Source organism: Caretta caretta, chromosome 24 (assembly GCF_965140235.1).
Source record: "Caretta caretta isolate rCarCar2 chromosome 24, rCarCar1.hap1, whole genome shotgun sequence".
Taxonomy (NCBI): domain Eukaryota; kingdom Metazoa; phylum Chordata; order Testudines; family Cheloniidae; genus Caretta; species Caretta caretta.
The window spans coordinates 10,961,419-10,973,612 of NC_134229.1; the positions used below are offsets into that span (position 1 = coordinate 10,961,419).

At 64.8% G+C, this 12,194-nt stretch overlaps 1 protein-coding gene across 1 annotated transcript; it reads left to right on the plus strand.

Moving 5' to 3' along the window:
- Positions 1 to 213: 213 nt before the first annotated feature.
- On the plus strand, positions 214 to 8,905 carry ADAMTS4 (ADAM metallopeptidase with thrombospondin type 1 motif 4). The gene is made up of 9 exons (XM_048828655.2): positions 214 to 1,848; positions 3,456 to 3,779; positions 4,147 to 4,279; positions 4,637 to 4,807; positions 5,379 to 5,665; positions 5,968 to 6,154; positions 6,647 to 6,822; positions 6,942 to 7,117; positions 7,573 to 8,905. Exons 1-9 carry the CDS (start codon positions 1,243 to 1,245, stop codon positions 8,000 to 8,002), a joined length of 2,490 nt encoding a protein of 829 aa, XP_048684612.2. The 5' UTR covers positions 214 to 1,242; the 3' UTR covers positions 8,003 to 8,905.
- Positions 8,906 to 12,194: the final 3,289 nt, after the last annotated feature.

The window sequence follows — 12,194 nt, forward strand, 5'->3', positions numbered from 1 at the left end:
GGCATGAAGCAGGAGGCAGAAGAAAGGACCCAACGGTTAGGATATTATTTTTTGCGGTGTCATGACTTTCTGCAGCCTGACTCATGATTTCTGAACGTCTGGAGCTGGCGGGACCACCTGGATTTGTCTCTAGGAGGATCCGAACCCTCAGAATCTGGAGCCAACTGGCTGCGTGTCCTGGGCAGGGCACCCATCACCGCAGTATCCAGCCACTCTTCTATGGAGGGGGCGAGAGAGAGGAGAAATACTCCTCAAACGAAGCTACAAATTGTAGAAAAAGCTCGGCAAACGGGGCAAAGTGCCAACTTCATGCCGGAAGGCCGGGCCCGGCGCCAGCCGTTTCTGTTCCCACCTCCAACCCCCCTCCCAATAGCCTTTAGTTTTAATTTAAAAAAAAAAAAACAACAACAACAATACAAGGACTAGCTCTGACAGGGGCAATTGCGTCAAGCAACAGAAGAGATTGCAAAAACGTGTCCTCAGCCAATGGGGGCTGAGCCGCTCTGGGGAGACAGCTGTTAAAAGGGGCTAGCGCGGGGATGAGCAACCAGAGAAACTCAGCAGAGAGCGAGAGAGCGAGAGAGCGAGAAAGAAAGAAAGAAAGAAAGAAAGAAAGAAAGAAAGAAAGAAAGAAAGAAAGAAAGAAAGAAAGAAAGAAAAGTCTCATCTCAAGCTTGCAGGGGTTTGCAAACAGGGCTGCGAACTGGGAGACAGCTTCTAGAGGGAATAACTTGACATCTTCCCGGTGGGCACTTTTCCTTCTGTTTCTTGCAAAAAGGAGAAGAAAAACCAAGGTTTGAAAACTAGAGCCAGCCCCATCCTGCCGGCACTCTGCAAAGCCAACCAGGATCCGACCCGCCCTGCAGTTTGCCGAAGGAATAGTCCGTGGAAGGGCTGGGACTTGAAACAAAAGAGCTGAGAAGACGCTTTATAAACGATTGAAGCGCCAGCCAGCCTGCGCCTCCTCTGGCTCTGGGTCAGCATCTGCCGCCAACCTCGCCGAGCGCAGAGCCCGCTCCCAATGACGGGCTCGCCTCGGAGCTGCTGTTAGGAGCCGCCCTGTGCCAGGTGCTGCTGAGAGCAGTTGACCGAGTGGCTCTGCAGAGCACGAGCCCTGGGTCCTTGTCGTTAATTACAGCTGCTCTTGCTAGTTAAGGGGAAAGCCCAGGGCCTCCCCAGGGCAGTGTAACATCACAGAGCTTTTGTGATCGTATTTTCTCCCCCGTCTACCCTTGTGCCCCCATGGGAAGCCCGCTCTGTGCGACGCTGCCCCTTCTCGTCGCTGCCTGCTGCCACCTCGTGCTGGCATCGGGGGAGCAAGCCGGTGCTGGTGACTACAGGGAGGAAATCGTGTTTCCGGAGCGCCTGGCGGGCGTGTCTGGGGAGGGGCTGGGCGGCAGTCCCAGCCGGCGGCTTCTCTACCGCATCCGCACCTTGGAGGAAGACCTGGTCCTGGACCTGGAGAGGGACCCCAGCTTCCTGGCGGAGGGGCTGACCGTGCAGTACCTGGGCAGGAGCGGGCAGCCAGCCGCAGTCGACGGGTCGACCGAGCCGGGGAGCTACTACACCGGCACGGTGAACTCGGACCCGGACTCGGTCGCGGCAGTGAACTACGACGGGGTGTCGCTGCTGGGGGTGCTGCAGTGCCACGGCACGGAGTACCACGTGCAGCCCCTGGATGGCGGGGGGCCCAACGCCGTGGCTGGAGCCGGTGCCCACGTGCTCAGGAAGAAGATACCCGAGAAAGCCAATGGCACCATGTGCACCGTGGGCGCCCAGGCTCCGGGCGCAGCTGCCGCCGGCGGAGGGGAGCCCCGCGCCGCCGCAGCGTCCTCCAGGAGAGCAAAGGTAGGGGCGGCTGCGGGCACCATCCGCAAGGGGCGGGGCGGGGTCCTCACCGGCGGGCAGAGCGGGCCGCCTCCCCGGCCGTGCGCCCCGGGCGGGGGTTCCCCCCGTGCCTGGTCCTTTTGGCCTGGTGACCTAGCCCCGCTCCTGCTGCTGGGGGAATCCTGGAATGTGGCAGTCCCGGCGAGCTTCTCGTCCTGGCCTGGGGGGGGATCCCGGCGAGCTTCTCGTCCTGGCCTGGGGGGGGGGGATCCCGGCGAGCTTCTCGTCCTGGCCTGGGGGGGGGGGATCCCGGCGAGCTTCTCGTCCTGGCCTGGGGGGGGGGGGGATCCCGGCGAGCTTCTCGTCCTGGCCTGGGGGGGGGGGGATCCCGGCGAGCTTCTCGTCCTGGCCTGGGGGGGGGGGATCCCGGCGAGCTTCTCGTCCTGGCCTGGGGGGGGGGGGGATCCCGGCGAGCTTCTCGTCCTGGCCTGGGGGGGGGGATCCCGGCGAGCTTCTCGTCCTGGCCTGGGGGGGGGGGAGATCCCGGCGAGCTTCTCGTCCTGGCCTGGGGGGGGGAGGGATCCCGGCGAGCTTCTCGTCCTTGCCTGGGGGGGGATCCTGGCTAGGGTTGCCAGCTTTGGTTGGACATATTCCTGGAGCTTTCATCACATGGCACAATCTCTAATTAATGATTAATCTTTAATTCCTGGAGATTCCAGGACAATTCTGGAGGGTTGGCAACGATAAGATTCCTGGCTAGTTTCCTGTCTCCGCAGGGCGTGGGGTGATCCTGGTTAGTTTCCTGTCCTGAGGCGGTGGGGGGATTCTGGCTATTTGCCACCCCTGTAGCAGGGCCAGGCTGTTGTGGGAAGCCCTGTCCCCTCCCTAAGCCAGCTACCTCCCCTCCAATGCTCTTTGGGTCACTTGTTTATTTCTACCTTGGCCATTTGCCTCCGAACCCAGCTGGGGGGGTGGCTCACTGCCATGGAAACAGCTGCTCCCCTCCTCCCCCCGCCCACCGCTGGAGCTGCCCCCGCGGGCAGGAAGGTTGGCACAGGCTCCCAGCTGCCCCTGGCCCATCACTTGGTGCTAGAAGAGCTGAAAACTCCAGCTTTTCCTGTCCCTGCAGAGGCCCCCTGGGCCAGAGCTCAGAGTTCACCTTTAGTCTCTGGTAGAGGAGCCTGGGTAGAGCAGGGGCTGGAGTCAGGATGCCTGGGCTCTGTTCCCATCTCTGGGAGAGAAGTGGGGTCTAGTAGTCAGAGCAGGGGGAAGGTGGGGGGATTGGGTGCTATTCCCAGCTCTGCACAGACATTATGACCCCAGGCAAGTCCCTTTTCTGTTCCGTGCCTCGGTTTCTCCCTTTATAAAATGGGGCTGAGCACACTCACACCTCAGAGTCTGTCTGAGCCCACCCTGCCCCCTAGGCTGAGACAGTGACTGGTCCTAGCCCCCCAAACCCCACCTCTGACTGCAGCTGCCATAGAATGAACCAGGTCCAGCCCTCGGGCAGAGCCTGGATCCTGGGAACAGCCCTTGGGCAAAGGCCGGGCCCTGCATATGAAAAACCCGCCACGAGGCAGGCTGCCTAGGTGCCCCCACCCCATCTCTGACCATCTCCCTCCCCACAGCGGTTCGCCTCGGTGCCGCGCTACGTGGAGACGCTGGTGGTGGCGGACGAGCGCATGGCCCAGTTCCATGGCAGCGGGCTCAAGCGCTACCTGCTGACCGTCATGGCCGCCGCCGCCAAGTTCTTCCGCCACCCGAGCCTGCGGAACCCGGTGACGCTGGTGGTGACGCGGCTGGTGGTGCTGGGGGCCGGCGAGGACGGGCTGCAGGTCACGGCCAACGCCGCCCAGATGCTGCGCAACTTCTGCCAGTGGCAGAAAGGGCTCAACAAGCCGGATGACACGGATTCGGAGCATTTCGACACGGCCATCTTCTTTACCCGGCAGGTACGCTGCCCCTCGGTACAACCCCCCCCCAGTTCAGCCTCCCAGTGCAGCCCCCCCGGGACGCCTCTCTCCAGGGCAGCCCCCCACAATGCAGCACCTCTCCGAGACTCTCCTCGCCACATCAGCAATGGCCAGTGGCCATCAGGGGGTGAGAAGCTCAGATGGGGGACAGGCCCCTGTTGGGGCAGGGAACCCATGGAGGGGCTGCCTGGCCAATCCAGCACTAGCCCTGGGTACCCTGAATTAGCTCACAGCTGGGGGAGATGGGGCTGGCCCCACAGCGTGCCTCAGGCCCAGGGGCTGGGACGGCATGGCAGGCCCCCCGTCCCAGCGCCCCGCATGCCCCAGCGTCTTCTCTCTCCCGCAGAACCTGTGTGGCCTCTCCACGTGCGACACACTGGGCATGGCGGACGTGGGCACCGTCTGCGACCCCACCCGCAGCTGCTCCATCGTGGAGGATGACGGGCTGCAGTCGGCCTTCACCGCAGCCCATGAACTTGGTAAGTGCTGCCAGCCACGGGGGCAGGGCATCACGAGGCAGTGAGAGCCCAGAGCCCTGCCAGGCACAGAATCAGAGTCCAGCATGGCCAGGCTCAGCTGCTTCATCTCCATTCCCACCCCCACACCTCTCCCCACCTCACACCGACCTCCCTGCTCCATCTCCCCCTCCCCTACACAGCACGGGGGATCAGAGTCCCAGTATCACCATGCTCAGCTGCTTGATTCCCCCTGCAGAGCCCCCGCTGCCCAGTGCCCCCCCCAGCCCAGGGCCCCCCTCTCATGCCCTCCCCGTGGCAGCCCCCACAGGCCAGGTCCCTGCGCCACACACTGACCCCGTCTCATCTCCCCCCTCCCAGGCCACGTGTTCAACATGCTCCATGACAACGCCAAGGCCTGTGAGGACCTGAACTCCCGCGCCAGCAGCACCCGCCACATGATGGCTCCGGTGATGTCCTATGTGGACCCCGACCAGCTGTGGTCACCCTGCAGCGCCCGCTTCATCACAGATTTCCTGGACAACGGCCATGGTAAGGACCCCTCCTGGGAGCCGGGAGCCATGACACGGCTGGCCAGAGCTAGGCACAGCGTGGGCAGGGACTGGGCGAGCTTCTCCAAAGCAGCTCTGCCAGTGCCCCTGGATCCTGACCTGCAGCCCCCTGCTGTCCCAGCCCTGCACTCCCGCTATGGGTCTACAGTTCAGCCCCCCTCGCCCGTCAGACCCTTGGCCGGCCTGTGCCAGCAGGGATCGTGGCTTGTGGGGCAAACAGCTGTGCATTAGGAACAGGGCTGAGACCCGCCCCCATCACCCTGGGTCCAGCAGCCCTCGGCCAGGCCCTGCCAGTCAGACTGGAGCTGAGCCGGCCCCCTGGCCTACCAGGGTCCCTGCCCTGGCCGAAGGAGGGGACATCTCTGCCTAGGCAGATTCTGCTGCCCATGCTGGTCTGGGGATGATTCCCCGCCCCACACAGTGTTCCTGTCCCAGCTGTCCCCTCGCCAAGTGGGTGGGGGGACCCAACACAACACACCCTGAGCCAGCTCTGCCCCAGCCTGTCTGTGATGCCCAGGCCCCTCATGTGCCAACCCGTTCCCTCCCCACAGGTCACTGTCTCCTGGACAAGCCTCGTGAGCCCCTGCGCCTGCCGGCCCCCTTTCCGGGCAGCAACTATGATGCGGACCGGCAGTGCCAGCTGACCTTCGGGCCAGACTCCCGCCACTGCCCCAACCTGCACCCGCCCTGCTCCTCCTTGTGGTGCACGGGCAGGATTAACGGGCACTTCATGTGCCAGACCAAGCACTTCCCCTGGGCAGATGGCACCGCCTGCGGACAGGGCAAGGCCTGCATGAATGGGCGCTGCATCAGCAAAGTGGAGATGAAGGCCTTCAACGTGAGTGTCCTGCTACCCGTGGGCTCTGGGCACCTGCAAGGCGGGGCTGGGGGCAAAGCACTTGCCTTCCTCTGCGGGAGGCAGAACGGCGCATGGGAGAGCCAGGAGAGGGGTGAGGGCGGGGCTCAGGGACTGGCAGAGTGTGGAGGGAGTAGGGCAGGTGTGGGGTGGTTGGGGACTGGGAGGGATGCTTCCCAGCTGCAGAACGGCGCCAGGTGCCTGGGCCCAGGGCGCCCCCTGGCGGCCATGTGGCTCTGATTCCCCCGTCCCCGTTTCTAACCCTGCTCTGTCTCTCCCTGCAGACTCCCACCCCTGGCGGCTGGGGCTCCTGGGGCCCGTGGGGCAAGTGCTCGCGGAGCTGCGGCGGGGGCGTGCAGTTCTCCACCCGCGAGTGCAACAAGCCCGTCCCACGCAATGGTGGCAAATACTGCGAGGGCAAGCGCACCCAGTACCGCTCCTGCAACACCCAGGAGTGCCCGGATGGCACAGGTGAGTGAGGGCAGCACGTCACCGGGGAGGCAGCATTTCCCCTTCCCCCACAAGGACCCAGAAGCCGCTGGCTGGCTAGCACAGCATCCCTCCTGCTCCAAACACAGACCCTCCTTAAGGGCGGGCTGGGTCCAGCTGGCACCACCCCGGGAGCTCAGAGAGAGGCCCCTGCACGCCTGGCTGTGCACTGGCATTAATACCCCAGGAGCCAACTCCCCTCCCCGAGCCAGGGTGCTGCTGCTGCAGGGGTGACAAAGGGGGAACCCCTTGGGAAGGGCCGGTGGGCTGAGCTAGCCCCAGCTGGACATGGGGGTCGGGTTTGGGGGGCCTGGGACAGGGAAAAGGTCCATGCAAGGCCCTAAGAGCGTCTCCCAGAAGCCAACACAGGGACGGGGGGAGGCTGTGGTGATCGGTGGGGGTCACTGCCCAGGAGCCAGGGCCCAGCACAGCACCACACTGACCCAGCACCCGCCCCCCCGTGTCTCGTTCCAGCCCTCACCTTCCGGGAGCAGCAATGTGCTGTCTACAACCACCGCTCAGACCTGTTCAAGGGCTTCCCCGCGCCCATGGACTGGGTGCCCCGCTACAGCGGAGTGGCCGAGAAGGACCAGTGCAAGCTGACGTGCCAGTCGCGGGCCCTGGGCTACTACTATGTGCTGGAGCCGAGGGTGAGTGAGGGCTCCCCAGATCTCTGGGGGGGGGGAAAGGGGGGCACACAGCCTTGTGGAGCCAAGCCGTGGTGGGAGAGGACTGGCCCAGGCCTCCCTGACTCTGTGCCCATCTCTAGGTGGCGGATGGGACGCCCTGCTCCCCCGACAGCACCTCGGTCTGCGTGCAGGGGCGCTGCGTCCACGCTGGCTGCGACCGCGTCATCGGCTCCAAGAAGAAGTTTGACAAGTGCATGGTGTGTGGCGGAGATGGGTCCCGCTGCTCCAAGACCTACGGCTCCTTCGCCAAGCCCCGGTGAGTCCCCACCCCACCTTGCGGGCTGGCCCGGGGGCAGGGCCTGGGCAAGGGGCAGTGCACGCAGAGCAGGCAGAGGGCAAGTGTCACAGCAGCGGCTCCAGGGCCTGGAATGCCAGGACCTCACGCCCAGCTTACGGTAACAAGGCGCTAATAGCAAGAACTGCCAAGCCCTAGCAGAGACAGGAAGGATCCCCACCCCCAGCTCTGGGCTCCTCAATCCCAGCCTGCAGCCCCTGGCTCTCCTAGTCCTCTCCCCTCCTGAAGCAGAGGCGGTGCACAGGGCTGGACCATGCTGAGCGCTTTGAGACGCAGGCATGAGGGGGAGCTATGCCAAACTCTCTGGAGCGGATGCCAGAGCCCACATCCCCCGGGCTCTGCTCGGGGCCAGCCCCCAGGTCCCTCCCTCTGTTTCCCCTCCAGCGTCCTGATGCCTGTATCCCTCTGCCTTTCAGCTATGGTTACAATGACGTGGTCACCATCCCGGCTGGGGCCACGCACATCCTGATCCGCCAGAGCAGCAGCTCCGCCACGGCCAGCGATGGCATCTACCTGGCGCTGCGGAGGCAGGACGGCACCTACGCCCTGAACGGGAACTATGTCCTGGTGCCCTCGGAGCTGGACGTCAGCCTGGCGGGCAGCGTGACGCTGCGCTACAGTGGGGCCACCAAGGCCACAGAGATCATCACGGGCCGCGGGCCACTCCGCGAGCCGCTCACTCTGCAGGCGCTGGTGGTGAGCGATCACAAAGCCCCCCGGCTCAAATACACCTTCTTCAAGCCCAGGCAGGAAAAGCGGCCGACAGAGCAGTGGCTGAAGCAGAAGGCCCAGATTCTGGAGATCCTGAGGAACCGGCGCGGGCGCAAGGAACCCCCCCGGCATTAGCTGTTTAGCTCATGGTTGGAGTGACAGCACCCGGTGCAGCTTCCCCTGGTACCAGGGACCAATGGGCTGGAGCCCGTCCCAAAGACAGAATCAGATGCTGGAGCCCCCAGCTCAGGGTACCCCTGGGGGCTCCCCCTGCCAGGCCAGGGCTCCGTGGGACAGAACTCTGTGTCCGGCCATTTGAAGGGGAATCTGTGCTGGGAGCCGCTGTGGCGTTCCCAAAGGGACCTGTTTCGTGGGGACACTTGCAACTGCTGGGTCTCTATTTATTCGGGTATTTATTCGTGGCTGGGGCCATGGGCACTGTCCATGGTACATCACTCAGCACCTTCCTTCGGCCTGGCTGAGACTCGGCAAACTCACTCCATGTCCCACCAGGCGCAAGCCACGAAGCACATTTTGAATCAGCTTCTACCTCAGTCCCCCCGCAACCTCTCTGTCCCCACTAGAGCTGGGTCTCACAGGGTTCATTGGCACGCTGGGCAGCAGAGGACTGACAGGCCGTGGCCTGGTCCCGGGGGTTGGGAGGGGCAGGCAGGATGCGGCCCCCTTCACTGCAGAGAGGAATATGAGGGTTGAGTTAGGGCCCTCTGGAGCTGCGGGCCAGGCCTTGCTGCATGTGACCCCAGCACTGTCTGGTCTTGGTGCTGCGCTGGCATCGTGGCAGCCTGGCAGTGCCCAGGAGCAGAGAGCCAGCCTCCCCCAGCCCCTTTGCTCAGCGGCTGCAGACGCAGCAAAGGAGGGACTGCGAGTAATAATTTAAGGTCTATTTAAAGCAAAGGGCCGCTGCCCGGGCAAGTCCCTGCTGGCATGGCTGCTGCCGGTTTGCACCAGTTGCATTTTTCTATTAATTATTGTCATTATTTTTTGTAATAAAAACCTGCCAAAGTTATTTATAGACCACACTCGACTGGCGCCTGGTTATTGGGCGCGCGGGAGCCACACTCCACCCGGCCAGGCTGCGCTCGCGCCCCGCATGCTGGAGCAGGAGCGGAGCTGGGCCCGCCCACAGCCGTGCCCCGGCCCCACCTCTACAGCGCCCCCTGCTGGGAGTGGCCATCCTCTCCACTGTCCCGTGTCAGGCCAGCCCCTTTGCTGCAGGCGCCTGTCCCCAGAGCCCGGGAGGGTGATGTGGCTGGAGAAGGCCCAGCATGGGGCCGGGAGGGGGGCGGTGATACCCGCTGGCCTGGCCTGGCTTTGGCTTCTGCCAGCGGCCCAGCACCGGAGGGGCAAGCACGTCGGCCCGGGAAGCGGGGAGTCCTGATCCCTGCTGCGCCCCCTGGGAGGTCAGCGCTCCCGCCCAAGGACAGGCGGTGGTGGGGCAGTGAAGTGCCCGGGGCACGCCAGCGCGGGTGGGAGGAGGACGGATCCCCCGTCTCCTGTCCCAGCGAGGCGCCCGGCTGTGGCCGTGGGCTGCCCACCCTGGGCTGCCCACCCTGGGCCTGGGTGTCGGCCGCTGGATCCTCCTCCGCTTCCTGCCGCCGATCAAGCTGACAGAGCCTCCTCCCACCCCAGCCAGCAGGGCTCCAGTGTCCGGGAGCGGAGCGGGGCTCGGCAGGTCGTTCCCCCCAGGGCTCCAGCACGCAGCTGAGCAGCTACTGCCCCGGCGAGCTCGGCTTACAGAGCCAGCTCAGCAAACGCCCTGCGCAGGGGGTCTGGGCCCTGCTGGGGCTGACCAACCGGCCCCTCCAGCTGTGTCCTCACTCAGCCACCCTCCCTGGGAGCTGCACTACGGGCTTGAGCCCCTCACCCCATCACTGCTCCAGGAGCGGGGCCCAGGCCCCATAATGCACAGGGCCGGCTGCATGTTGCTGCCCTGGCAGTGCCTGCTTGTGCCCCTGGTGCTATAGCTGGTGGCTCCTGCCCTGCCCAGTGGGTCGATCCTCCTGCTCCCGCCCAGCTCCGGGACCGGTGCAGCCCCTCACTCTTCCCAGCATCTCCCTCCCACGGCTGTTCCTGGGGCTGGACTGACCGCGCCGAGGGGTCCCTGCTTCGGCCCAGCCCTGCCACGCTGCAGCTGGGGGAAGGGAGGGCGTGAGATGGGGACAGGGGCTCTGGCTGCTGCCGGGAGTCCGGCCCAGGGGGGCTGCGTGGCGATGCGGGGCGGAAGCTGGTGGAGCTTCCCTGCCACGGCTCTCCCGGCCAGACATGCTTGCACGCCAGTGGGAATCCGCTCGATGACAGTGGGAGCGACGCCAGCCCCTCCTCCGCACCCGAGGGGTTGCTCTGCGCCAGCTCCCAGGCCCACACGGCTCCCGTTACTGCTCCCCACCCCCATCCCTCACAGGCCCGAGGGCAGCTGCAAATTGAATCCCCCTTCTCCGCAGCACAGCTGTCCTGGCTCCCCTGGGCACGACCCAGGCTGAACTGGCTTTGCCCAGGTGGCCAGCCCCTTGGGCACTCACGTCCTGCCCCACCAAGCAGCAGCCACCCTGAGCGGCCTGGTCCCAGGCTCCCCCCGCACCAGGCCCTGGCAGGGCTGATGTTCCATTGTGCAGCCAGGGGGCAGCCAGGCTGTGCCCCTACAAACACCCACACCAGTACCATGCAGCCCGAACCCAAAGCTGCTGTGCCAGGGCCTCATGGTTAAGGGAGCCAGCACACTGCTAGGACCTGCCGTGCCAGGCCTCTGCAAAGAGCAGCTCGTGTGTGTACGGCCCAGCCCAGGGCTGCAGGCCAAGCAAGAGCCCTGGGGACAGGCGAGACCTACTAGCCCAGGACTGGGTTCCTGGCTCCCAGGACCGATCCTGGGCCAGAGGGCTAAGTCCCACCAGGACCTCTCCACAGCTGCTCTGTGCCCCCCTCCTCCTCCTTATGCTCAGCCTGTGCGTGCTCAGGGGAAAGCTGCAGGAGAGGAGGGCTTGTCTAGTGCCCCCTGCCCAGTGCCAAGGGGCACACACTGAAGCTCGGGGGCTGGCCCAGCAGGATTGGGCCCACAGGGCAGTTCTCACATTCATGGCCAGCACCAGGCCCTGGAGGGAGCCTGGGGGCAGCAGGCGGGACAGGAGTGGTTCCTCCTGCTGAGGCTTGGCACTGCCCTCCCCAGGGAGGGGGAAGCAGGCGTGGGCAGTTTCCTGCATTGCTGGGCACACGTGGCGCTGGCTCCTGCTATTTGCACCTCCCACTGCACCGAGCTGGGGCTGACACGGGAACTGCTGGGCATGCAGGGAGCTCACCCAGCACCGCACCCCTCTGCCCTCCTCTTTACCAGCACTAAAGGCAGCTCAGCTGCAGTGGGGGGCAGGGTGTATCTCCTCTGCGCCCCACTGGATTTAGAGGGAGTCCACCACCACCACACATGCAGGGCGGGGGGAGTCACAGTTCCCTGTGGGGGTCAGCAGAGGGGGGCAATGCTGCAATAGGGGCAGGGGCCCATTTGGGACACACTCACATGGACAGCAGCAAACAGCCTGCTCTCCCCCTGGCAGGACACAGCTCTGAGATCCCAGCTGGGGCACAGCTCACCTGCCCCCAGGTGACCCCAGGCTTCTGCTGCCCGCTCACCCACCTGCGCTAGGTGTCCCTGGGGAGGTCCCTGCACCCCTCGGAGATGTGCTGGGTGAGGGGGCAGTTCCCAGCCCAGCCCTGGCCCGACAATACAGGCAGAGGCCAGGTCCCCAGCTGGACCCTTTGCCAGGTGTGAGCAGGAAGGCTGGGGACCTGGAGGCATGGATTACAGCCCCTCCCCCCCAAAGCTGGGCACACACAGGGCCAGGGTGCTCAAAGCACAGCCCCGGGGAGCACAGGCTGCTGGGGCAGAATCCCAGGCACACAGGGAGATGCGCTGCCATCCTACCTTCCCTCTGCTAGGTGCATTGATCACTCTGATATGCCAGCTGCAGTGCTCAGCCCTTGGGAGCCCTCAAGCCCCAACCAGAGAACCCCGTGCCAGGCGCTGGCTGTGCGTGATGCGTACATGGCATCACGCACAGCCAGCGCCTGGCACGGGGTTCTCTGGTTGGGGCCTGAGGGCTCCCAAGGGCTGAGCACTGCAGCTGGCATATCAGAGTGATCAATGCACCTAGCAGAGGGAATGAAGGGGCCAGGTTCAGGGTCGTACAGCACTGAGCACAAGGACAGCCCAGGCAGGGCGAGGTACGGGGGGTGGGGCCGAGTTCAGGAATGTACAGCACGCAGCACACAGGCAACCCGTCCCCAGTCGCTACACAAGGCCGACGGAGTCTCAGCCATC